Source organism: Lichenostomus cassidix, chromosome 3 (genome assembly GCF_008360975.1).
Source record: "Lichenostomus cassidix isolate B80296 chromosome 3, HeHo_3.0, whole genome shotgun sequence".
In the NCBI taxonomy this organism is placed as follows: domain Eukaryota; kingdom Metazoa; phylum Chordata; class Aves; order Passeriformes; family Meliphagidae; genus Lichenostomus; species Lichenostomus cassidix.
In genome coordinates, this window is record NC_139483.1 from 53595429 (window position 1) to 53623201 (window position 27773).

The window sequence follows — 27773 nt, forward strand, 5'->3', positions numbered from 1 at the left end:
TCACACTGTTGAGATTCTGTCTTCTAGCAGATATTTCTTATTGTGCCTCTTGCTTACTGCAAATGTAAGTCAAAGTAAATATACCTGGTAGCAATTGAAGGTGAGAATTAATCTGTTTAGAAGAAACCCAAATCTACTGCTGAAACAGTCTGAAGCAGCCAAGCCAATTGATAATTAAACTGGATTTCAGGGCAAAATGTTTCTAAGAGTGCCTTCTCATCATACTTTTGAGCTTTCATCCTAGAGGTGATTTTTTGTCTCTCAGCTGTCCATATCTGGTCTAACAGACATACTAAGAACATCACTGGGCTCCCAGTTGCCTGCCCAGCTCACTGGCCTGCCTGTCCTAGACCCTGGAGAAATTCTGTGCTATATGCTAGCACCTGGACCTGGGTGCTGAATTGAGGAATGGGTGCTGGCTAAATTTCTCTGGAGAAGCTGTGATGTCAGCAGTCCAGTTTTCTCCATTCTCTTGTTGCTGGGGAAATGCCTTTCAGCCACGGGAAAAAGGAGGGCACATGCAAATCTGTATGGTTGAGCAGATGACATTGTTGTGCAGAAACAGTTCCATCCTCCTCTGGTGAAACCTGCCAGGGCAGTTTGTCATGGCTATGCCTCTCCCCACTGGGATTGCTTTGCTGCAGAGGTGGTGTTTGAGTGCAGCACATATATTTTCCGTGCTCTGATGTGTGGGAGGAAGATAAACACTTCATTGCTCCTGATCTTTTAATGAAGAACCAAACAGAACTCTCAAGGCTTCAGTTTCTTGTGAACTTTATGAATGTGGAGTGCAATTTTTTGATGAAAGAAGAATCAAGTCCCCCAGAAATTTCTTACTTATTTCATCCTCATAACCATCAACATAATGATTTTGCTTAATTTTTTTAGAGTCTGTTCTCTTGAGATTTCCCTGGAAGTGTGAACACTGGCCTTTTATATAGTGCTGTTGGTAAAATGAACATTGCCTTAGCAGAAGAAAGAAGGCCACACTTAAGCTTCAGAGAGTGCAAACTAACAATTTTTGCTGGCTTCTTGTTCTCAAATGCAGGAATCAAAAGCATGCTCTTGTTATCCTTAGAATTTACATTGCAATTGTGTCTGTGGTAGTGGGACTGAATTTTCTTGTTACATCTCTTGTCAGGGTGGCAGCTCAGGGAATATTGCTCAGGTAACCGGGTTTTTTGGACAGGGGAGAAAACACCATCCACAGTGCCCTGGAGAGCACATGTAAACACAGGAAAAACTGGTTGTCTTCTACTCTAGCCTTGGTTTCACTGCCTTAAACCAGATTGTTGCTGCCCACAAGATGCCTGCAGGAATGTGTGGCTGGGGACAGGTCCCCTCCCGGGGCAGCCCGGCAGTGAGGAGGGCATTTCCTGCCTCCAGGACTTCTGCCTCTTAGGTGGGTTTTCATCCCAATGGCCACTGGATGGAAAAAAAATTCTCCAAAAGGAAAATGTCACTGAGTTGTTCTGGGAAAAGGACCCTGAAGTCAGTTTGTTCCTGAAGTAGCACTAGGCAGAGCTGAAAGTTGGAGTATGCCAGGTGGCCTAACCATGTCAGCTCTGTCTGGCACAAATTTTTGTATTAATCTTATTTCAGAAAATCAGTTTCATTTTGCAATACCTTTTCTTTTTTCTGAATCTTGTCCTCCAAACTCACAATTTTTGTCAATTTTTACTTTGCACTGCATGCACAAACCTGCTGCAATGCCTTGAAACCAAATATTTGTCAGAACTGCCTACCAGTGAGGATGTCTCAGGCTCTTGTCACCGCGATGATTCTCATTTGCAAGTAGAGCAGCAGTACCTTTGTGCTAGGATGAATCATGCCCTTGTCTTCTCTTTACATGCTGGACCTTGCAGCGCTCCCTCAAAACTGTCCTTGCTGAACAACTGATCTGAAAAAATAGAGGAGGGAATGATGGTCCCTCTCTCCTCCTCTGTATCTTTTCACAAGGGACTTGCTTCAAGAGAAACCCCTTAGATGGTTGTCTCAGCACGGTCTATAGGCTTTTTGTTTTGGTTTTTTTTCCTTCCTCCCTTCTGTGTTTCATCTTCTGGAATAGCAAAAACCTGTGCATCTTTGGAAGAAAGCAGAACACCAGAGAAGTGTTTCTTCTTTATCCCTGGAGTGTTTCCTTACCCCTTCAGTGTACTAACTCTTCATCCATTTTTGCAGCAGGCTTAACTTTGCCCACTTTCATTGCCTGCCACAGCAAAAACAACAGCAACAACAACAACAAGAACAACGTCAAAAACCAACCAACCAAACAAACCAACAAAGACTAGCTAGGAGACAGCAGGAATTGCAGCATTGTACTCAATGTTTCTGCAAACTCTTCCTTGGCCTTTAAACACAGCAGCACTAGGAGTCAGTTCAACACTACAAGGAATTTGGGGCAGACACACTTCTTTAAGCATGCAATTTTGTTTTCTCATTTTAGTCTGTGAGGCCATAGAGGCAGCTGTAGCACATCTTCCTTTCTTTCCAGCCCCTCTCCTCCTGAAGGCAGGGAGCTCTGACTCCTGCAACTGCTTGCTCAGAGCTGTCAGCACATATAACCTGCTGCCCTAGGGCTTCCCAGCTGGGCTGACAGGACCTGGCCATGATCCAAGCAGGGCGATGTCTACAGACCCTTTCTGTCTCCAACACAGGAGCAGTGAACTTTGTTCCAGTTTTTCCTGGCCCTCTCCCAAACAGAGTCAGAAGTCATCTTTTTGAATTGCTTTCAGATGAGGGGACTGAGTAGTTCCAAATGCATTTGAAAACAACATTATAACCAATGGTATTATAAAAGATAAAGATATTAGGCATGAAAAATGCATTTTCTTGCTGCTAAACCTGTGAAAAATCCCTTTGGTCTTTTCAAATTGTAACCCTTATACAAAAACTTAAAGTTATCCATTGTGGCCAAAGTTGAAAGCTTACTCTGACAATTATGTCTTATGATTATACTTTCACAGACTTGGGTTTTCTTATGCTAATGGTGAATCTGTAGTTTCATCTGCAATTGGAAACATGAAGTCATGGGGATCAGGGTACGTGGGGCAACATTATTCAGGATGGGGCAGCCCTTGAACTTTTGTGAAAATTACCTTAATAATTTTCTGTTAAAAAAATTATTGTCTTAAAAAAAATAAATGAAAATTACCTGTTTGTCATTGCTCTGAGGCAAAGCACTACCTTAATATCCACCTTCCCTGGTGAGCCTGTATCTGAGAGAAATCTGCAGATCAAGAAACTCCTTGTACAAGTTAGACAGTTTAGATAGCTGATTAACCAGTTAAGTACCTGACTAGAGCTGAGTAATTAGTGGATAATGGTAAGGTTCTGTCAAATTAAATTGATCTAGTAAGCCTAAGGACAATTATGAGCTTGCAATCTCTGTGATCATTTTCCCCCTGCATTGGTGCAAGAGCCCCGGTCAGAGGTAATGTGATAATTTAGGACTATTATGTAAGGCTGTCTCCTTGCCACAGGACAGTGCTTCAAGCGCTGCTGTAAATTGGGGCAATGCTATTCCTAATGTCTGGTGAGATATGTGATTAAGTAATCATTGATTTTTTGGGGGTAAACTTTTGTAGCACTCTCACTGGTTTCATATTGCCTGTCAATTCATTGCCCATTGAAGTGCAGATTTTTGCAGACAGCCAAATGAACAGAAAACAAGCACAGAGGTTAAAGCTGCTGACCAGTGTGAGAAACGTAAACAGAAGTCTCAAAGCTCATTTTCCAGGTTGTCCACAGCCCTGGCTTGGTGCTTGGTGAAAGAGAAATTTTTTTTTCAGTAGTCTGTGTCAACGAATATGAGCTTAGTTATGCACATTTTGGGTGTTTCTGCAACACAAGTAGTCTGAGTCATGTTGAATATGTCAAATATTTTACTCAGAAGCAGGAAGGCATATGTCCACTCTGGATGTCATCTCAGAGATGCCTGGAAGGCATGTCTGGCAGGCTTATAGCATGATCATTGCAGATTGACATACTCACTGTAGCTTGTAATTGGTAAGAGACAGCATAAGGCCTTGTGGATTTTGATTTTCCCAGAAGGAATATTACTAATGAATTCAGATTGATTTTTACAATTAGAGTAATTGGAACCTCAGTGTTTTCTATTTTTTCCCCCTTTTTTCCACCCTTTCAAACTACCTTTGATCTTGACATAGATATTTCTATATATTTCAGAAGAGATGATGAGTCAAATAGACTGCCTCTATCCATGATTGCAAGATATTTCTGAAAAGGCACCTGTCACGTTTCCTCATTTGTTGTATCAGCTATTACTCACATACCTACTTGTTTGTTACTCTTCTTGAAAAAGCAAGAATGAAGTGAGACTAATAAAACCATGCACACCTGTACTTATAGTTCAGTTGTTAAATCAAAATAGAAAAGCCCTCAAGAACTTGATTTAGAAATCTTTTAACTGAAACCACATTTGACATATTGTATTCAATTCAGACTGAAATTAAATCAACTGGTTCAGGTGCCTCAAAGAAAAGCCAAAGAAATATCGATGTGGTTTACAAGCTGATAATGTAAATCCATCCCCTTTGCTTTTATTCGGTACATCCACTGCAGTTTACTTTCCAGAAAATGGGAGATTCAACTAGGTTTTGTCATTTGTGAAGCCATCTGAAGTGGGAGAGGATTTTTTGTGTTTTGTTTTCTCTCTTTGGTTTATTCCACTTTTCAGTTTTAGCAAGTTGACTATCCATTACAGCAGACTGCAATCCTGTTGCATGCCTTCCATGTGGGTACCTTAATCTGTAGGCTGGAGGGTTATCCTCTCCTGTTCCTAGAATTCATCTTGTTGCAGCTGGAGAGTTTTAGGAAGAGAGCTAGAACCCCCCACCCATCTTTGTGGGGTGACCTCCCTCTTCAAATTCAATGTCCATCTAAGCCAGGACAAGGATACACACACATCTCCAGGCTGTGACATAGCACTGCCAGTGCTGTGAAATGGAGCAAGGCTTCTCCTGCTGCAGCTATTCCAGCTAGGAGTCACCCTCCAGATAGCATGAACTGAAGGGTTGGCTATTACTAACATCTCTCTGACTTGTAGAGCTCCTGAGCTCAGGTGTAGTTTTTGTGGGTTGGGAAGGCCTTCTGTTGACTAAGCTGCCAGCCCTTTTGAGCATGTCCCTGGGCTGCCATGGTGCCACCACACAGAGGGAAAGTGAGGGCACTGCCCGTCAGGGGGTGCAGCCTGTGTGTGTGGGTTATCGAGGGCAGGGAGTTAACTATGCTTTCCAGAGACAGCCCCTGCAGAGTCACACTGGATCATCCAGGAAGGTGGAGATTGATGGGTTCTATTTGAGTGGCCCCATTTATCCAGCTCCTTCTCCTAATTCATCTAACTGTTTAGAAAGGATGGTTTTCCTACAGTGCACCTGCACAAAATTGAAAAGAATCACTTATTTCGCTGTAGTGCAGAGATAAAGATTCTGAAATGTTAGTTTTGAAACAGCTGAGTACACTCGAGTGGATATAAAAATCCTAATGCTATTTTACAAAGTAACTAATCTCACTCAGGTTGGGTTTACTTAGGAGAAACAAACTCAGGTTAAGCGTCTAAGAGTTATTTCTGCAGTGAATGTGTGATTTTTTAAAAGTATCTTTCATTACACAGGAAACAACAAATTATACTCTTAACTAGAATGACACAGAAGTCAATGCTGTTTTTGAACACAGGGTGCTGGCTCAAAGACTGCTTACACAGTTTTTGGAAATGAAACAAAAGTTTGAGTTAAAGTCACTGAGAAGGGTTAGCTGAAATCCATTTCAGCTCCTTTGGCACAAAACACACAGGAGGAAATTTTGCCTTGCCAGTTAACTAATGCTTCTCCTCCTGCTCCTGCTCCTCTGTCTGATTCAAAACTATGCAGTTCCTCCCCAAACCCAAGGCACACATGAAATGAAGGAATGACAGGAAAAAGGCCACGTCACAATAATTACTGTGATATGGTCTGTTGTTCCCCTTCTTTCTTGCTCTCTGTTTGAGGCTCAATGTTAATTTGCTTGTATAACTCAAGGTGTTTCCTCTGCTTGTTTGTATTAGCTATGATTTCTAAACATCCTTGAAATTATTGGCCATAACATCTTTCCTCATCATGGTATTACTTCAACTTGAGCCACTTATAGAAAGTACTTCTTTCTACTTTTGAACATTAATGGCTGGGAGCCAGAAAAATATGTATGTGTTTGTCTCTCTATTTTTGGTTTGAAATTGCTGGAAGCCAGTAGGTGGGTTTTTATTTTCTCTTTTAATATTTTGTTTTCAAACTAAGACAAATATTATGTATGAGGAGTGGCACATATCTTAAATAATTGGTTCTAGTAACAGGAAAAGGTTCTTGTTAGAAATTCTTCTGAAGTGTGGCTCTATTTCTGGAAATCCTTTCTTGTTTGCTTCAGCGGAGTCTTGTATCCTCTCCCATTTTCCTCAATGATTCTTTCACATGGAGAGGGGTGAGTTTTATAGGAACTTTGCTGGCACTAAAACACTGGTATGTTTTCATTGGTCTTGTACACTGCACCAATTCATCATCTGCCCATTCTACCAACCAAAGGAAAATCACCCAGGGATTTGACAAACGCTTGTGTTAACCAAAGGAGCTCACCTGATCTGTCACCTAAATTGATATCTGCTAACCTGGTGTGTCTGTGGAAAATAGAATCTAGTGTTTGCTGTTGGACTGCACAGATTTTGGTCTCCAGAAAGGAAAATTTCAATCCATTATAAAATGAATAGTCCAGTATGAGGTCTCATCCCATTCAGGAGAACCAGAAGGTTACCTAATTTTTATTCCCAGAAAATACTAAGAATTACTCAACCAAAGCAGAAATCCTAATCCTATAGATTTTTTTCAGAGTTAAGACCAAAATGAACAAAAATAATCCACTCCCAATTTTATTTATTTATTCTCTCTGCACTTGCTCAAAAAACCTCAAACCCCCTCAATACTACCCAAATCCAGAATCCATCACAACCAAGCAAAGATCAACCCTCTGGCTGCATCCACGAGCTTTATTCTGTTTATTTCATAACAATAAGCTTGGATAGTTTTGAGTTAATATTACTTATTGTTTGTTGATTTCTCAACCAGTAAAATCAGTTCATGTAACATAGGATTGAATTTGGAAAAGTTTGTTTTGTTTTTTTTAGGAGTTGGAATTGGAAGGAGTTGGCAGGTAGACTTAGAATGACAAAATATTTTAAAGCATTTTTTACTCTACTACCAAGATTTATGTTATATGAAAATATAGTACAGAGCTTAAGTACACAAAACTTTCTCTTTTGCAGCTTTTCCACTAAGCTTTGAAACCATTCATGGAAGCTGATGGCAATATTCTCGTAAGTATAACTGAAGATATGTCAGTTATTGATCATCTGAAGAGGTCATACGTTGGGATTTTATCCTTGCTGTCATAGGAGACTGTGAACAGTATAAAAGAATAACACATGTGAACAGCATCAGTATCCAAACAAGATCTTTCTTGTCAGCCAGGCCAAGTGGTGAGGCTGCCCCAGTTCTGCTCTAAGGATAAAATGAAGTCTACTGCATGTGCCCAATGCCAGGGTGCCCTCACTTCCAAGTCACTTTCTCATCCCTCAATGGATGAGAAAATGTTAACCTAAGACACATGAGCTTAGCAAGGGATTTTCTTAGCCACACATCTGTCTAACCCTTAAGAAGCTTAAAGAAAATACAGCTCTGTAAAATATAACTGTTGATCATATCTGCCTTTGGTGCCTTCTCAGACTCATGCATGGCGAGTCGAACGTCATGAGGCACAAAGCCTGTTTTTTAGTATGAGCTCAATGCCCTTGGTTTTCTGAGGAGGCCTTTATTTTTCCTTTCCCCTGAAACAGCCTCATATACCCATTTCACCCCATTTTTTATTCCTACGGAGTTTTCAATCTGCAGACTCCTCAGTCTCTAGGCAGAAGCATCCCCTGGATTGATCCTTGGCTATTCCTGGCAGCTGCCCCTAACCTAGGATGCCTGGAGCCTTTGATGCAGCTCCCTCTGATTAGGAAGGGTCAAGAGGTCTTTAACTGGTGGTTGGGAGGAACTTACACTGAGTGCAGCCAACAGAGCCGTCAGTTTGTGCAGCAGGCTGTGAAGAAGGAGTGAAATAATGGGGCCTTAGTTGAAACTGTGCTGCTGTTAACACTCTTGGACATGGTAGAAACAGGGCAATTTCCCTAGAAGATGTAGAAGCAGCTGTCCCGGCTAGGGCAGACACTTCTCCACAGAGTGTCTGCAGCCCTCCAAGTGCCAGGCTTCAGGGGGTGTCAGGGACCTCTCCCTGGGGCCAAGGGAGATGTCTTCTGGCCTTGAGGGCCACCTTGGAGGAGCTGTGCTGGCAAGTGGAGGAGGTTCAAGAGGAAGCATGCAGACTGTGCAGCATCAGAGAAAGGGAAAGGGAGAGAGATAGTGTCTTCCCTGACACACAACATCTTGGAAACCATGAGTCAAACCTGCAGTGGAGAAGCAGGAAGTGTCTACACCCACTACCAAAGTAAGCAAAAAATCTGGAAAATGGCAAGGAAGAAAGCTGATGTCTTCTTGTATCAAGAGGAAGCTCCTGCCTCACCTAAGAACTTGCAACTGCCTAACAGGCTGATTGCCCTCATAATTGAAGTGGAGCCAGATGTGCCTCCTGGCAAAGGACCTGGTTCACTTGGCAGTAAACCATGCAGCCCTACCAGGAAGAAATGATGAGACACTGCAGTGGGTGACTCCCTGCTGCCAGGGACAGAGGACTCATCTGTAGGACTAACCAGCCATCAAGAGATGTTTGGTGCCTGGGAGGAGCCAGGATCCAGGATGTTGTGGTGAGACTGCCAAAGCCTGTCCAGCCCTCTGACTTCTACCCCCTGTTTTTATTCCATTTGAGAACAAATAATACTGCCAGTGGAAGCCAGTATATGCTGGGGGCTGTAGAGCTGGAAAGTAGCTTTGCCAAGAAGGACCTGGGAACCTTGGTGGACATCATATTGAACATGAGCCAGCAACGTGCCCATGCTGCAAAGAAGGTAAATGGTATCTTTGGCTGCATTAGACAAAATATTGCCAGCAGGCCAAGGAAGGTCATAATTTATTCAGTGCTGCTGAGGCCACCCCTGGAATGCTGTGCAAGTCTTCTCAATATAAGAGACACATGACATACTGAAGAGGTCCAGTCAAGGGCCAGAAAAATAATTGAGGGACAGTAGCATGTAAGATACGAGGAAAGACTGGGTGAACTGGGACTGTTTCACTTGGAGAGAACGCTCAGGGGGCTTTTATCAATGTGAATAAATACCTGAAGGGAGGATGCAAAGAAGAGGACATGATTTAATGGTGAACATGGTGATGGTGCTAAGTTGATGGTTGGACTTGATGAGCTCTTTTCCAACCTTAACAATTCTATAATTCTTTTCAGTGGTGTCCAATGACAGGACTAGAAGGGATGGGCTCAAACTAAAGCACAGGAGGTTCCCTCTGAATATCAGGAAACCTTTTCTACTGTGAGGATGACGGGGCACTGTCACAGGTTGCCCAGAGAGACTGTGGAGTCTCCATACTTGGCAAAATGCAAAAGCTATCTGGAAATGGTCCTGGAAAACCAGTTGCAGGTGGGGAGTGGACTAAGATGACCTCCTGAAATCCCTTCAATCTGAATCATACTGTGATTCTGTGGGAAAAAAAGGACATCTAAACTGACAGAAGTCTCTGCTGAAGTTGTCACTTCTCTCATATGTTTTCGCTCATCACTGGAGTCTGCCTGGCACAGAAGTGGCTGTGAACAATGCACAGTGGAACAGGTTCCTTTGCAACTCACTTGTGTGTTTGCCAAGTGGAGGAGTAATGGATAGCAGGTTTGAAGTCTGTGCTGTTCTGCAGGATCACTATCCCATCCTGTTCAGTCCTTAGTAAACCAAAGCCTACCAAAAAAATTAAAACCTACTCTCTATTGCCAGTCTTGCACAGAAGTGTATGTTTTGCAGTTATCCAAGAGCTTTTTCAGAACTATTGCTCTCAGATTTTCCCTGGTAACAAGAAGAGATAGAAATACATCTGATATTCTTATTTTGTTTTTCAGTTGAACCTGTGATAATTCAATAAATCACTTCCCATCAGGAAATTAAAAATTATAGAAAGATATCCACCATTGTCAGAAGCAAAATCATGACATTTGGTTCAGTATCAGATTGTTGCAGTGGCTGTGTTTGCCAGTTACAGTACATTTACATCTGAAACTGCCGTTATATCCCTGGCTTTATTGGTAACAACTCTGCCTTCCACAGTTTACTCTTTGTTCTGCATTGGTAAGAATCTCTACAAGAGTGAAACTTAAAAGAATCTCTCAATCAGTGTTCATCCAGGTCTGCTGAAATAAAAGATTATTGACTTTCATAAAACAGTTTTCAGCGAATGAAACTTTAAATTACTTCTTGAGAAAAGGTTTGCCACTGGAGACTTGCTAATGTGTTGTATTCTCATGGAAAATTGAATCCAAAGTGTGCTGGTGAGGCTTTTTATGAATTTTGTGGTAGATTCATTTAAATATAGGTTTTCTATTGGTTTGAGATGAAAACAGTTTTACTGAAAACTGTTTGTTTGTTTCATAAAATATCTATCTGACTCCAAACACTGTGCTTGGGAGAAAGAGGTTGTTTTTATTTGTTTATAGATCAACAAAATTTGAAAAGGCAATTTTATGAATCATACCAGATTTTATTGCTGCAGTTGGGGATTAGAGGTTTCTCTTGTGTAGACCAGAACACATATATTTTTATAGGAGGATGCTGGGTTTCTGAACAGCACTAAAACACAACTAAAAGTTGCAGATTTCCAGGCTTAGTACTAATTTGTTAAAAATTTACCTCAGTTTTCAGAAATACTTGGAGAGATAAGGAGAAACGTTTCTTAATTCAAAAAATATCATTCAGCAGTTATTTTTTTTAGAGATTTACCACTAATTTTATCCAGATAAACTAAATACAGTGTTGGCTGGGGAAACTGCTCTTCCTTCCACCATTAATTACCCAATTCCTCCTGCAATATATGAAGAAAAGAGGGTTGGTTCATCACCCCTATCAACTTGCAGCAGGATACCATCACTGCTGCAGAATAATACATGTAAATTTGTGAATTCTTTTTGCTAGCCCAAGCTCTTACTAGGTAATCAGGTTTTGCCTTAGTCTGATAAAAAGTGGGCCCCAAGAGATGAGTTACATAACATGGGTATTAACTCTTTCTTGACAGATGAGCAATAGACCATGTTATTTTGCTTTAGATCATCAACAAGTTTAGTGGAAAGATTGCTTCCTACTCAGCAGTGTGGACAGAGCCACATCCTGTCTCAGTATTGCTCTTCTTTTGTATGACTTTATGTTTGTTAGAGATGAAATTACCGCAATATAGTACCGTGTGATATTGCTTTAATACATAGTTTTTGGGCCAGGAGACCTGATTCATAATTGTTTTTCTTAATATCCTTTTGCATAGCTCCTAAGGAAAATAATTAGTTTGTGAGACCCATTGATTCCCTGAGGCCATATATTATTTCCATGTGTCCTAAATAGGGCAGTACTTTCTTCAGAATGAAGACATGAAGGGTGGCCTAGGTTGGATGGGGAAATAGCAGAGTCTCTAATAGAGCTGATGTGTTTTCTTATTGCTTTCCTTTGTGTGTTGTCATGGAGAATAGTCTGAGACAGAGAGGCAGTGGTAGAATTAAAAAAAAAATTAAGAGAAAAAAGAAAAAAGGCTACTTAGTGATTAAGCAGGAGTCTGGGATTATTCATGCCTGGTAAAGCCTCCCATAAAAGTGTTGCTCAGGTCGTGTCCAACAGGCAGCAGATAAGCACAGGTCTGTGATTCGTAGTTCTGTGCTCTGCCACACATCCTGCATCATTGCTGGAGAAAGTTGTGGCTCTTGTAAATACTGGTGACAGTGGTCTCTTCCATCACTGTTTGCAGATGGTCCAGCTTTGCTCACCTTTAACTTGCCTGTGAGAAGGGCCATCAAATATTTCAAGAATAATGTGAAATGGGGTTTTGTTTTCCTGAGAAGCTGGCTGGTGAGGCAGAGGGGCTACATTAGGGATGTTCCTAGTGTAGCTCTGCAGTGGAATCAGGTAGATACCAGCTTTGCATAGCAACGTTGTGGCCAGCATATTAAATCATACGTCACTTTATCCAGCATTTGTCATCCAGGGGCTTCAAACCCCTCCTAAAAATAGAAAAAGGTGAATGCTTTAGTTCCCACACTAGAGATGAAAAGATTGAGGCAAAGAGAAGTCAATCACACAGCCAACCAACCTGTCTGGGGAGAATTTACTCCAAAGCCATATCTTCCATTTTCAATTACATCTTTTTTTTTTTGTGGGCTTCTCTTTTAGTTTCATTTTCTGTGTGTTTATGCAGGATGAAATATGTAGACTGCCAATGAGTAAATAAATTCAATTGTGTTATTTTTGCAGTGACTAAAATTTCCATATAAGTTGTGAGATTTTTTTTTCTTAAGAAATACTATAAAATTCTTTCATAGGGAAAAATACATGTTCTGTATTAAATAAAAAAAAAGCAAATGTGAAGACCATTATTTTTTTCTTTTTTAGGATTTCTTAGAGTGAGCTAAATGACTATCAGTCGCCTGGCATGTATTTTAATCTCCCCATATTTGTAGATGCCCCTTGTGGAGCGTAATGAAGCATTAAAATGCTGGAGTTTTAACTTCTATTTTTTAACTTCAAAACACAGAATACCATTCAGGCAAACACAGCAAAATAGAAGCTGCCTGTGAATGTGAAACAGGAAGCACTAGTAGATAGACATGTGTAACAGGGTTGTGTTTGCTCTTGCTCAACTAGATATACATCAATTTTAATTAACACGTTTTGTGCTTCAGCTGCTAACGTCCCTTCAGCAGTGAGTGGGTTATGCATTTCCATCCTGCATATACCACCAGCATCACCACCACGTCCTTCTCTAGCTTCCCCCTCCCCTTTCTACACAAATGTTGCAACACAATCTGAAATTTCCTCTTTTCTTTCCTTCCTGCATTTCTTACAGGTTCCTTTGCGTCAGAAGGCAAAAAAGAAAAGTCAAGGTAATGAGAGATTGTTTTTTCTTTTCTCTCCTGGATTCCTCTTTTGTTATTTTCTTAGTATGTCTTATTCTTGGGAGGGTGAGGATTTTGTACTGCTACTCAGCTGGTGAAAATCTGCTTTTTAACTCCACTGATTCTTACACTGATTCTGAGAAAAATGACATCGGGCTGTTCCTTTGGACTAAATCCTTGTGGTATGTTAATTGAATCAAAGCTGGAAATCAGTGAGGTAGAATCAGCTGCCTGCACAGAGATACACAGTAGTGGTTTTCATGTACTTGGCATAATAGTTTTCTCTAGCTGACTTAAATAGAGGTATTCTTTTCAGTGCAGCTGTGTGAAGGAAAATATATGCATGCTTCTCTTAAAAGGATCACAGGCTGTATTTTTAATTTACAGAAACTCGTCTAAGGTTATCTTAGCATTAATTAGTATCTGCTTTATCTATAGCTTACTGTTTTGTTTCTGAACATCAGCATGCTTTTCAAATATGTGTTACTGTCACAACCATTATAAAACTGAATGACTTCTAAGTATATTTTAAGATATGCTTGGATGACTTGCTGAGAATGCTAAGTAAGGATGATATCTTTAATTGGCAGCAACATCTTTCCTTGTGATGCACTTTTTAAGCAAGCACAACACTGTATTTTTAATGGCACAGGGTTCTTTATAATGAGCCGACGGAGGATATCGTGCAAAGAGCTGGGGCAAGCCGATTGCCAAGGATGGCTCTACAAAAAAAAGGAAAAAGGAGCTTTCATTGGCAACAAATGGAAAAAGTTCTGGTGTGTGCTAAAGGAGTCATCGCTGTATTGGTACAGCAGTCAGCTGGTGAGTACAGCGAACATGCAGCTCCAGGTGCCAGACAAACAGCATCTGCTGGGACTGAGAGAAGGGAAGCTGGGGTCACAATTTAGATGTAACGTGGAGGAATACAAATAACTGGGTTTATTTCTCAGCCCTAATATCTCTTGTGATCTGGGAAGTGTCTATATGAATGAGAAATATGCAGAAAATGCTGTGTTTTCTAGTTCAGCGAGTACTTGTGAAGTGTTAACTTGCTGTCTGTTTTGCCCTGTAGAGAGCTGTTCTTTGAAGGCTCTGGTGGCATTTGAATTTGAGAAATATTTTCCTGGGTATAGGCAATTTGCAAACACTTCTTACCAAGACTCAAAACAGGAATGCTTCTTCACTTCTTATTAATATAATTTTCAGAAATGTTTCTCCTGTTTTTCTCTCCATCTCCTTCCACACTGAGATTATTCTGTTTCTTTGTCTGCTTGGTTTCTTTTTCCTTTTTCCATTACAGTAACCCCCATTAAAAATCTTGCTAACTTTTTCAGGGAACAAATAAAATAGTTTAAACTGTTAAAAAATCTTCATACCCTAAACAAAGCTTTAGTCATGTACAGTATTTCACATTCTCCCTTCAGTTGTGGGTATAGTGTTATTGGGCTTTTTGTGGGGTTTTTGTTTGCTTTTGTGAGTGTGAAAGCGAGATTTTTTTTTTGTTTGGATTTTTTTAATCAGAATAAAAACTTTGACTGGTACTGCAAGATGATACTAGCTATTTTCTTTTTGGGGAAAAGTGAAAGCAATTTTGCTGGTCTTGGGCTGTTTTTTATGATGTTTTGGTAGTCTGATATAGATTCCTTTCAAGACTAAGTCAAATGCATGAATAAGAGAAAGAAAAGAAATAGAAAAAATTAGGAAAAAAAAGTTTTAAAAAGATACCTTTTTTCCCTAATGCTTACAATATCTCTGCTTGAAAGACATGGCCTGGTAGATATACTAATCAGCAGCATTAATACCTTGCAAAACCTTGCTAATATTGGCTGTTATAAACCTGTGTTTGCAGCTGTACTTCTGGCCAAGCTGTTTTAAGAGAGGTGAGCTGGCTGTCTGATGCATCTTTTTAGATAAGGAAAGTATCAGAAAGGAATAATCCTGAGGAATAATCAAGATGGGAGGAAATTAAATAGGCAAGAATAGGAAAAAATTGCCTCTGGGAATAGAAGGGTGATGGGGGAGAAGTGCAAAGTCCTGCACTTCCTTCAGTTGTTTTGGCCTGGTTGAATTCCACTCCTGAGATCCAGAGAAACCATGACCATGCTGGCCCCAGTGCTCCTAAACAACACTCATTCTTTTAGCCCATGCCTGCTTTCTGACTGTCACTGACTGCCCCCAAATGACCAAGGCTGAAAAATAAGTGCCAGCCTCATTCCAATTTATTTAATTTCCTCTGAATAGCTCATAAGGCTTCAAAACCTTTATGTTTTGGTCAAAACCAAAACTGTTGTCTTGTGTCAGCCAAATTCTCACCTATCACAGGTGCTCTTTAAGAATGATAACTGGTAGTACCTCTTTGCTTTCAACTTCTGCCAACTCTCACACACTATTTTATGTTTAAAACTCAAGGTTTCTTTGGGCAGCTTGAAGTGCAGCCTCTATGCAACTGTAGATCCAGGCAATGTTTTCAGAATGTCAGTAGCTGTGGGGCTTGAAAAGGAGAGGAGGTGTTCTTGGCTAAACCCTGCTTTCTTAAATTCCTGAGATCACAGGCATGCTCAGAATTGTATGTGAGATAATTAGACCCAGATATTGTCACTTCTAGATTGATGAAGAAGAAATAGCAGTGGCATTTTCACTTGCTTGCTTGACATTTCTTTTAAGTCTCTGGCCTGGCATTACAACTGCCTGCACTTCCACTGTCTTCAGTAAAGTTAATCCTTGGTCCCAAGAGGGTGTACAAGATGACAATGTAAAGTTCTGTTGAAAGAGGAGTCCTGCTTCTCATGTGCCTTCCTGTGAGCAGCCCTTTGACAGAGGCTGATGCCAAAGGTGGTGATGAAAGAGTGGGGCTGGCGTCAGAGGAACCAGGACACACTGGTTGCCTGTAGCTCTGCGTGACCAGTTTTGTTCTTGAGAGAAATGAGCATGGTTTGCTTGTGGCTGTGTGAAAACCAGACAATGGCAACTGTAGCATAGCAACAGGGTGCTGGACCTTTTTTTCTAATGGAGATGGAGCAAATACAGAGTGGGTGGAATTTGTATGGGAATGCAAATTATCCTTGGTTTGGGTAGATAACCTCATCTGAATATCATCTTGGTCAAGTTGGTCTTCAAGTGCCTCTGAAGCTCTGGATGTTTCTGTCACTCTGCTTTAATCTGCCTTTAAGCCACTTTCATTCTGGGTCTCTCACCAGGCAGATTTGGGGCATGACATAGGACACTTGTGACATTTGCAGATGATATTTCCTTCAATTTAACATAAAATGCTATGTGAATGCCACAGCTCAAGAGAGAAAAAATAATAAATGGGTCAGCAATAGCAGTTCAGACACCCCAAGAGTAAAGCTTCTGCTTCACTGAAAGCAAGCTAGAGAGCACAGGCGCATCTGAATAGACTTTCAATGAGCTACCTGAGGTCAGGGCCCAGTGGTCTCAGCAGGCTTGGGTAGGCTGCCCTGGAACCCCTTCCCACACACCTTTTTCTATAAAACAAGAGGCAAGTAGTCTTCTCTTGGCAGCATGGATGCACTCCCAGTCTGGGGAGGGAAAGCTGTTTGGACTAGGATGAAGCACAGAAGGGTTGGTTTTGCAATGAAAACACAGGAAATGTCAGAAAATGGGTCTGAGCAGTCAAACATTCTGGGTGCTTTCAAGAACACCAGACTCCTTGGACAACTGCTCTTCATTAGTGTTTGGTTCCTATTTTCTAGTGCTGCTCTCTGTAGGCAGCTGCCTTGAAGACAAATGTTTAAATAGTAGTTTGTGATCCTGCCTGACCCTTTAACAGTTTCAATTCTCATACTGAAAGTCCAGAGGGAGTTAGTACTCCGCATAGGAAGAGGGGTGGTGGGGGAAGATGGTCACATGTAATCCCAGGCTCCTGGCTGTGTGCTTGTTTCAGCTGTGTTGGGTAGTGTTGGCTGGAGCAGGACAAAGGACTAAATGCCTCTGTCTGGTGATTCTTTAGGGTAGCTTGACTGGTTTTCCAAGTGGAGTTGAAATAAATTTTTGCAGAATGTGTTAACGATGGTTGTCATGGGGATTCAGCTGAAAAGAAATATAAATATAAAATTAAAGACTTGCAGGCTGTGATCTACTGTCACTATTTATCTTTGTTCTTTTTTTCCCCCATTCACTGCATTTAAATTGGTCCTCACTCCAACAGCTTTGCTGGAAGCCTTATAATTACAGTCTTTCTAAAGAAAAATCTTTTACATTTGAGTTATAATAGCTGCTTATGTGGATGAGAAAAAGTCATTGATGTCAGCTGATTGTGCTGAGAGGTTTGAGGACCTCTGACCCAATGTCTTACACAAATTATTCACAGTTCTATAGGATGCCTCTTTGGTGTACTTAGCAGAGAGAAAAGAAGACTGAAAAGTCTGAACTGCTCCTCCAACATCCATAGGGTCTTCTGGGGGCAGTGCTGAAACACTGATGAAGCCATGAAGAGTACCCTGATTTGCAGACTGGAGCTGGTACACAGTAACCAGATATTTCATTTTACAGCACTTAATAAAAAAAAAAATCTTTCTGCAACATTACACTCAGTTTAAATTACTTACTAAATCTCTTAAAGCCACAACATTTTGATAACGTATTGGGGCAAGCTCAAAAGGACATTAGCCTCTTTCACTGGATTCATACATTATGTTCTATAAAGAATTTCTCTTTTTCTGAGTTTAAAGCTTTTTCTGTGAAAAAATGGCCATTTCCTTTTTGCCCCAAGCATTTGCAGAGATTGTTGTTCTTATTGAAATTATTTTTCTACAACTTGGAATAGCAAAAGTACAGATTTATGTTAGACTAACCTCCATAAAACCCACAAGACATAACAGCTTATTCTTTTAAATATCCTGATTAAGTAGAAAACAGGTCAAGGTTCTTTTTATCTGAGTTTTTTAGATTATTTTACAGCTTTGCATCAAAATCTGAAGGAAACTTGAGTGAAATGTGTGAGTTAAATAAGAGCATGCTAAAGTCCCACTAGAGATAACATTTTGGAGAAAAGAAAGCACTTAGGATCTCTATTTGCTTTAAATGTTTTAAAATGTCATTTTTATCCCAAGAACGACCGAAAAGATAACTTCCACATGTTCTGTTCCTAGGGTTTATTTGGAATTCTATTTGCTGAGTGTAAAAACATTCACAAGGTTTTAATGTTGTGACTTCTTTTACTTTTTTCCTTTATTTTTTTCCTGATAATTATGAAGCGACATACCCATCAACCCCTTCTTTTACATAGATAGCATGATTGAGATGTGTACAAATAGTGCATTAAAAATTCACAGCATTATCTTCCTTCCTTTCACTGATACATAAAATGAAACATAAAGTTTTCTTTAAATGAGCAAATATGAAAGCACAGACAGAATTAGTATAAAATCTGAATGTATTGAGAGAGAATGTGTGTGTGAGAACATAATCTTTTACCAACTGTAACATGCCAAATGCTGCATCAGGAGTTGGGGTTTTTCTCTGTTGCAAGACTGTTAAAATTGAAGTACTGAAATCAAAGCCTACAGACCTGTGTTCATTAGTAATTTAGAGGGTGCTCCCCTAATTTAGGTAGAGGATTCTATCTAAATCACTAATGTAGTCAGTGGTTCAAGTCCAAGTTCCATTTCTGCATGGGTGGGAGCATTCCAGGGGAGTGTCTCCACCCTGGCTTACAGGGTCCTGATAATTCACTAGTCCAATACAAAACCCAAACATTCAAATACTTTCATACATTGACAATAGAGACAGTGACCTATCTAATGGCATTTCATGGACTTGACCCCCTCATGGGTGCTTGTGCAGCACTCTGAGCTGTTTACAGAATGCAGTCTAGACCAATAGTTACTGATCAATAGAACTGGCCTAGCTGTGATTGCATTTGAAACCTGTAAGAAAGGCCAAGCCCCAGACCAGAGTCACCCACTCACCCACCTGATGGCTTACCCAGCTCAGGCCATGGATTTATTGCTGCATGGGCACCTGGGTATATTCCTTCACACAGGTTGTCATGGATAACTTAGACTGGGTTTATTGATTTATACTGCAGAGAAACAACTGGCATTTTATACATTTCTCACCCATCAGTGTGTGCAGCAGTGATTTTATCCAGTACCTCATGGATAACTTTTTTTGACATTGGTCTCTAGTATTCTTAGACTGGTCTTGGGAACCAAACACGAATTTTGCTGTTCCCAGTTCAGTAATTGACCACTCTTTTTGGCTCAGAAATGTGGGATAATGCAATCTCTAGTGCAGCGCAGTCCAAGAATAGAGCTCCTCCATTACTCATTTGCTCATCCCTATATACTTAGTATACTGTGGATCTGGGATGGTAATACTAGCTTTAGTTAGTTGTTATTTTATCTCAATGCATTTAGTCTCATGAAATTCCAAGCTATGGAATGGAAACAAAAGGTCCCCAAGCAAGTCTCTAAACAAGTTTTACAGATACAAATACAACCAGAGAGTGTTAAAAGCCCACAGTAGCAAATAATCACTTTTTCATGCAAATATTGCAAAATGAAAGTTCTTTCAGCCAAGATGTAAAAAAATTTGTTTCTCCTGTACCAAAACAAAATAAGAATAAACCCTTACTGATGCTTTTGTGTGTGTGTGTGTGTGCGCGTGTGTGTGTGTGTGTGTCTCCTGGAGTAGCAACACTGTTTACTGGTGACAATGCAAAACATAAACCTATCATATGAATATTTAATGCATGTAAATGACAGAAATGATGGTTAGGCCATGATTTATTGTATACCAGATATGCAGATGTGAGGGGAATCCACCCACTGAAATATCCATTCTGTATCCATATTTCAGTTCTTGGAGATTCATAGTTCCAAGCATTAAAGCTCAAAGACTTGTCTTGACAAACATCTTTTTATAGTCTCATCATATTCATGCATAATGAGACTTGAGATACTGTCAGTCATCTTCATTTATCCTCTGCCTTTTTAATTGTTGTGTATATTTTACCTGCTTTAACTCAGTGTACGTTTTCAGAATTTTAATGTGTCTACGAGTAATGACTGGGAGCAGCAAAAATGTAATTCAGGAATGAGCACTCTCTGTGCTTAGGAAAGTACATTTTCTCCTGACATTATGTGCTACAGATTTTTTAGACATTATGTATTGCTCATTTTAGGAAGAGTCCTAATCTCATTGCAGATGACCAGGTGTATGTAGATAGATGTAGTAAAGGAAGTAGTTTCAGCTTCAGATATTACTGTTTCAGGCAGCAAGAACAGGGATTTGAGGCTTGTCACTTCAGTTTTGCTGGAGCAACGCTCTGACTCAGAGTCCTGCTGACTGAGAACAGAGACATCAACGCTCAGTAAACCTCCTCGCATCCAGAAAGGGCTGACTGCATATAAACAGGGTGTTGTAAATGCCTGCCTGGATTTTGCTACTTCTTGTAGCATGCCTGCAGATTTCTGCAGGGAGTGATAGCTGAGTGACCAAAGCCATCTGAGGCAGGTTTGCAGTGTTTAACAACAAAGCTCAGCTGTGTGGGATGATTGCCTTGCACCTCGTGGGATGGGAGAAGCCTGTATGGCCTCTGCCTTGTTTGTGTGCAGGTGACCCTGCAAAATGGTCCATGCTGCAATTACACAGGGCACACTCTCCTCCATGTCTACTCAGAATCATCTTGGGGAACTTCTGAATTGTATTTTTCAGCCATACATAGGTCAGTCTATGGGCTGCTGCTGCATGTCTGTGTAAGATGCATACATGCTCCATGACGGCACAAATGTACCTTTGAGATTGTAGGTACCATCCAGGCCTGAATGGATGACATTAACTCTTGTTCATCCTTATCAATCGACAAAATCTATGCTCACACTCTGCCAGATGCACCAACAGGAATGGTGGCTTTCCAGCACCTAGGATTTGCACAAATATAGCTGGTATAGAAACATTTCATCAGGCGTTAATCTGTCCCCATGGTGATGAGCATATATTTTCACAGTATAAAAAGCTGTCAAAAACAAGCACTTGCATGTTAAGTATCATTCAGCATGTGAGTCTACTAGCTTACCAGTTGGTTGATGTGGTGATATTAAATTTTTCTTCTTTTATTGGAGGCTGAAAAAGCAGAAGGATTTATAAGACTTCCAGACTTCAGTGTGGATCGAGCAATTGAATGCAAAAAAAAGCAGTAAGTTTGTCTCTTGTTCCCAGTTTTGCATGATTTTTGCAACGTTGTAAGGGATGAACCTCAGTAGTCTTTGACAGTGAAACTGTGGGGAGTTCTTTTGTGTTGTATAAATAATGAGATATTAATTGAGCTACTGAAAGAAAACCATATTGCAAAAATATTTTTGAAAAATCTCTGCCAGATATGCTCTGCTAAAACCACAAACAACAACAGAAAAAGGATCAGTGTGCCAAATGCTTTCTTTTTTTTCTCCTTTTTTTCATTCACTGATCGTGAGCAAGCTGTAGTTCTCAGATACCCCCTCATAGTTGAGGAGGTCAGCAGTGGTGCAAGTAATGCTGCCTTGCTCCAAGCCTGGACTATTCTTTAAGCTGCTGTGGTGCAACTGAGCTTGGGCTGTACATGAAGCCTTTGGTTGTGCAGGGAATAAATACCTTTTGTAGCAGGGTACACATTTAAAAATATTGTCTCCAAACTCCATATGCAACACTGACTTCCAGCTGTTTCTGAGCACTCTTCAGAGGTTTGGAGGGGTGTTGCTGCTGCTCAAAGTTACAAAGCTCAGCATGGTTTTAATCGTGTCCTTCAAGAGAAAGCCTTCATTCTTCTGATGGGGAAGTCAGAAGAGTCAGTCACTGTTCACCCACTGTGTGCTGCTTGTGATTTGACTGTGTCACTTGTCCCTTCCCTCAGCCATGAGTTTTCCATGCTGTGGGATCTTAGCCTGATTGACCACTCATGGAAGCTGTTCCATGTCTTGGGTCACTACTGGTGCTTTCTCCAAACCTTTTTCAGGTTTACTTTACATTTCAGAGCTGGAGGAAGCAAAACTACACATAATATTTGAGGTGTGGGAATGCAACAGAATTATGTAATGAAATAATGGAACCCTTTGTTTTATGCTTTTTCCCTTCCTTTTTAGTTCCTATAGTTTATACTCTCTGAATAACACTTGGCCTAGGAAATAAGTTAAAAATAAATGAGAGTTTTAAAGAAAGAGCTATATTGATGGACAACCTAATCCGGATTAATACAGTGTAGTAAACAAATATTTTAAATAATTCATTCAGCTATTTTTTTTCTTTCATATGTAAACTAGTTTTCTTCATATATCTTCTTTTTTCTTTTCCTAAAGTGCTATTAAGATCAGCCACCCACAGATCAAGACATTTTATTTTGCGGCAGAAAATGTTCTGGAAATGAACACGTAAGTAGGAGCGACTGGTCATGTTTCATCCTGTCTCATGCATGAGAACACCCTTTGAAAGTTCATTCTTTCACTGTTAAGCAGTTGTTGACAAAGTTATTTGGGGAATTACTGAGTCTAATTTTTCTGGTCACCAAATGGAGGAAAACTATTGCTCTTTGTTCACTAATTACAGCTGAAATCAGAATCACATAATTAGCCCAAATTTGATACTAATCTTCCCAACTTTTGCTAGTACAAATCCCTTTCTGTTAGAGATGCTAAGATTTCATATCAAGTACACCACCTTGGAAGAAGTGAGGGGAGAAAGGAAAGAGAGGGAAAAGTTTAGTACAGTTTTATCCCAGAAATTATCTAGGACAAGAATATAACAGATTCTGCTTTCAGAGAGTCATTTCAGCTAACAATGGGGATTAGAGAGATAAAAAGGACTGTTTCCTTAATGCAAATAAGCATTCACTTCAGCATCAAACTGTGGTGTAGTTGAATGATCCTTATTACAGGTCAGAAATCTTCTTTCCACAAATGTCCAGAAGAACAATGACAAGATAGTTTTTAATGGAAGAAGTAAAAATGGACATGAATGCTGCCATTTTAGAAACCACTGAGCTATCAGAAAGATATTATTTTCTACTGATCCAATTTTGGCTGATTTAGATATATCTCATATCCTCTTTGCCTTTTTTTACTTCGGATTGCACTCTGTTCACAGTGCTATTGCATTAAATGCCCAAATACTTGATACAAAGCAGTACAGTTTAAATGGGAGGAGAGCTCCTGAGATAGTCAGGTCAGGATTTTAATCATGCCTCTAATGGTGATCTTTGTGAGATTTTTCACAGGGCATTGACTACTCATTCCCTCTATAAATGGGAGACCTCATACATATTTTCCACAATAAAAAAGGAGAGAGCAGCACAGAGCATTCTGGTGGGGAGATAACTGTCCATTTCTGTGTTCCTGGATTTCCTACCAGAGCTCCAGAACAGAGTGACAAGTTCCTGAGGTAGATAGGATGAGGATGACTGAGAATGAGAGACTGCGGGACAGGAATATTTCTGTAGAGAGTGTGATCCTGTTTGAGATGGAAGGATGTATGGAGAAGGAAAATTAGAGCTAATGGAGGATATTAGTAAGTGCTAACAGCCAGTTTGGAGCCCAGCTGGAAATTCTCATGTGAGAAATGTTTAGTCTCCTGTGAGTGACTGATTGAAATCTATGCAGGTGTCTTAGCGCTTATGCCCTGGAATGATTTTCCTCAAACTCCACTTCTTGAGTAAATTTCATTTTGGCTTAAAGCTACATAGCCTAGTGTTAGAGCAGCCTGCACTATGCTGTACTAACTCCTCACTGTTGCAACTGATGATGTTTTCCTTGGCAAAGTATAAAATACATGCATTTAATATATAAAGTACACGCATACTCACGCATATGTCTAAACAGTCTAAGAGACATCTGTTCTCTTGGCTCCAGTCCTGCAAATACATGTGTGAATGGTTCCACTGAACTCACTGGAGCATCTGTGTGTGTCAAGCTTCTGGTGTGCATAAATGCTTGATGGATCATGACCTTTTGTAACTCTTCTTGCATATACCTGTACATATATCTCTATTAAATCAACAGTGGATTTACTAACACAGTCATTTTTTTCAATAAGTTATCATGTATTTGCTATTGTCATGCATACATGAAAAGCAAAGGCATGCTGACTAGCTGCATGCATTTAGCTGGCCAGTTGTACATAGTTATTAGTGATTTGTCTGCCCTCGTCAATAATGATGTCCTAGATTCTTTTTTAGCAAATCTTTTCCTTGTTAAGTGGGTTTTCATTTAAAAAATCATTCTGTTAAGATTAGCTGTCAGAAAAGAGTCAATAGACCACTCTTACAGAAATGACACTTTGTTTTTGTGAATTGTTTGTGGCTCTATTGTTCATACAGCAGTCTAAAAGTGCAGTTACTTTGACACTGATCTTACTAGCAAATTTCCTGTTGCTTTAGTAGAACCAAAATCAAACAAAATGGGTTTTTTTTCCCAAGTAACAAATTCCTGCCCTTCATACTTTCTCTATTTAGGCCTTGAGTTTCAAGCTTAAAGGCTTGAGCTTTTTCAATTTTTAGTTACTTAAGATCTGGATAGATTTGAATGACCTACAGGCAAACATAATATACAAAAAGTCTAACTAGGGAATGTTTCTAGCACTGGAGAAATGCAGTCACCTAGGAAGATAAGTGAAAAAAACCTCTGTTAATAGCTTAAAACAGCACAGGAAGTGAGACCTACTAAAATGAAAAGTACATGGCAAGTTGAAGAATGTGGTATGTTATGATCAAAAAGTTTGGTTTTGAGTGGTACCGACTGTGCTGCAATAGTTTTGGCCAGGGCAGCTGACATCATCTTCTATGCCTCCTGTGCCTTTCTCTTCATCTCAGGTGGACCTCAACAGCTGGACTAAATCACTGGCACAGTGTTATAGCATAAAGACCTTTTCTTTAGCTTCCACAAATGTGACTCCTGGGTCATCAGTAATACCTTTTTGTCAGTGTCAGGGAAAGATGTCCCAGGCAGCTAATCCTGGTCACTAAAGGGAGTATTAGTATGGAGGGTAACTGTTGCCTTTCTAGAAGATGATCTAAGAAATAGAAACTTTGACATTTAGTCTTCAGGCCAATGAAAACAGATATGGTGATGTAGAACACAACTGAAAGGAGAAAAACTCTGTCTGAAGAGCATGTGAGTGTCTCTGACTCTGTGTTCCCTCTGTTTCAAACACAGGTGGCTAAGTAAGCTGGGAATGGCTGTAGACCCTCAGGCACCAAATGGGAAGAATGAAGAAGGTATGCTCCTAACTGCTTTCAGTGTGTAACTACATTGTGTTCCACACTGTTTTTGTTTGGCCAAATTTTTGTCTGCTATTTTCTTTCTTTTCAACTGTCATCTTGGGTCTGTCTACTGTCTGAGCTCAGAGAAACCACATTGACACGGCACAGAGTAATCACAGGAAGAGAAAAAATGTTGAGAAACTGTGTGAGTGAGAGACACTCTTGTGAGAGGTGTGTAACTACTTTCTGGCAGTTTGTTGGCTTGCTAAGCCTAGCGAGTGTGAAGAGGAGCAGCTGTGCTGCTCTGGGTTCACCAGCAGAATTATATTTACAGGAATTGTGCTGCAGTAGGACAGTTTGCAGGCCTGGGAACACCTGGTGCACTGCAGAGCCATCCCTAATGTCTCCTCCAGTCCTGGGGGTTTCAACAACTGAAATGTTGGAGGACAAGGGGTTGGTAATGCTTTTCTGGAGCCTACAATTTCCTTCAGAGCCAAGCCCAAGAGTTCATTGTGGAATGAGAAACTTTAAAGGTTCCCATCAATTTATTTATTGTCTTAATTTGCACACAGACCTGATATATCTCTGGTGGGAGGACAGCTGCACTCAAATCACAAACCTGGGCAGAGAAGCTGCCTTAGAATGAGGAGTGCTCTAAAGTAGTATCATGTTACCAAACCAGGAATGGACTCAAACCTAAGGAATATGTGTCATAATGTGGGCTTTTAACCCTCCGAGGAATATGTGTCATAATGTGGGCTTTTAAGTCTCCATTTTTAGACTATTGTTACCCAGTGCCCCTTTTAGAGCTGCTGAGCTTGTGAAGGAGTTGTCATTATGAATAAAAGACTGGTATTTGCCGTAGTATGAACACTTAGACAATGCAGCTCCTTTTGTCAAGCACTGAAATGTTCCTCTCTGCATCCCTTCTGCTTTTTCACAACATTCAAGATTGTAGTTTATGTCCAAGCTTGGGGGATGTAATTCCATCATTGATTAATTTCATCTGGCTCCATTTATCCTCTACCTCAGCTTTGAGGCTGGTAAACACAGATACTACTGATTCCTGGAGATTCAACAAATTTCATCAGTTTCTTTGATTTCAGTTCACTGTTGTTTCTTGTCAGGAAACTTGTTAATTCCCATGCCATCTAATTTCTCCTGCCTGTGTCCTCTTTGAACCCAACTTTATCAAAACATTTTAGGATACAGGGTTTTATTGAATATTAGGTTGTGTAGTAAGAACAGCAAGGTGCTTGTACTCAGGGAGGAAGTGTGCAAATATGTTGTCCATCTTTTCATGAAGGGAAGAGTTTGATGGAAAATGAGAATGGCCAAAATTTAACACATTAAACCAATTTTTTTAAGCCCCAGAAATGTGATACTGGTTGTATTTTCTGAGTCAAGAATTATGAATCAGTACAAAATGAGTAGTTCTACTAATCCTAATTTTAAAAAATGACCAAAAGATACAAAATAATCCATTCAATAACCTCTGCAGCAGGTTATCTAACAACTTTGCAATAACATAGCCAATTTTTCTTTAGCTTTTAAAGCCAGTGGCCAATCTCCCCTTCAGAAAAAGGCCTATTGATTCTGGTGCCAAACACCTCCTTTTCTTTTCATGCATATTTTGTCACAGGTGATCCAGCAGCTGCCTTCAGTGTGGGTGCAGCACCCACTGGTGCCTGGCTGGACATGCCCTTACAGAAACATTGCTATGTTTCAGAAGAACACTGCTCTTACCCACAGTCACTTCTGCTCCTGCTGACCAGCTCTTCCTCTCTGTATCACACACCAGAATTCTTCAGAAGTCTTGGCTCTTGTTATGGCATTTCTTGTGTATTCACGTGCATTTTAACACCCCTCCTGCCATTAGCCTGGTTACAGTATCAGAAACAGCTGTTGATTCTTTTTCAGTTCTTCTGTGTGCCTAAAAGGGGAGCAGTAGAAACTATAAGCTTTTTACTGAGAGTTACTCAAAAAGGCGTTAATAGAGACTTAGAATTTGATATAGACCTTAGTGCAGTTCTTCATGCTTAGATGTGCCAGCACACATTTTCAGTAAACAGAACAGCATCCATGCTGCTCAAAATGCCATGGTTCTGCAAAGAGCACAGGGAGAAAAAGTAATGAACCTCTTCAAGTTTCTCTTTGTTAACATGCTAGAAATGCACAAAATTCTTCTCTCTTACAACTTTATTCCCCTCAGTCCATGCTTATTACCCGCTCCTCCAATGACATGAAGAAAAATAAAGTGTAGGATATTAAATGAGTTAATTTTAGATTAAATAATCCCAGACTGTCCAGAGGCCATGCTAACACACTGCTTTCTAGTGGTGTGAGGCCCTGAGGTCCAGCTCTGATGAAGTACTACCTGAATATAAGCAAGCCCTGCCCTCTGGGGCAGAGCTGGACAGTTTCTGTCAGCAGTTCTTGGGCAGCAAAAGCTGCTGAG

The 27773-nt window shown here is 40.3% G+C and overlaps 1 protein-coding gene and 1 long non-coding RNA gene across 8 annotated transcripts in view; one reads left to right on the forward strand and one right to left on the reverse strand.

The window, feature by feature from the left end:
• The window catches only part of IPCEF1 (interaction protein for cytohesin exchange factors 1), an 89525-nt gene that overhangs the window by 37032 nt on the left and 24720 nt on the right, over nucleotides 1–27773 (forward strand). For 2 of the 7 annotated variants that reach the window (XM_085055811.1, XM_085055813.1), the window contains exons 3-8: nucleotides 7310–7360; nucleotides 13077–13113; nucleotides 13778–13947; nucleotides 21213–21286; nucleotides 22422–22493; nucleotides 25269–25330. In XM_085055811.1, the coding sequence (XP_084911937.1) occupies nucleotides 7337–7360; nucleotides 13077–13113; nucleotides 13778–13947; nucleotides 21213–21286; nucleotides 22422–22493; nucleotides 25269–25330 (439 nt within the window). In that variant the 5' untranslated portion in view covers nucleotides 7310–7336. Of the gene's footprint in view, nucleotides 1–7309; nucleotides 7361–8082; nucleotides 9050–12886; nucleotides 12933–13076; nucleotides 13114–13161; nucleotides 13308–13777; nucleotides 13948–21212; nucleotides 21287–22421; nucleotides 22494–25268; nucleotides 25331–27773 lie in introns of those variants that run through there. The other 5 variants (XM_085055809.1, XM_085055810.1, XM_085055816.1 and 2 more) reach the window with 4 other exon arrangements.
• LOC146439725 (uncharacterized) lies at nucleotides 15418–25971 on the reverse strand. Its single transcript, XR_014850886.1, has 3 exons — nucleotides 25890–25971; nucleotides 21167–21213; nucleotides 15418–17175 (listed from the first exon to the last, which is right to left on the reverse strand). It is a non-coding gene; the product is annotated as an uncharacterized LOC146439725 (long non-coding RNA).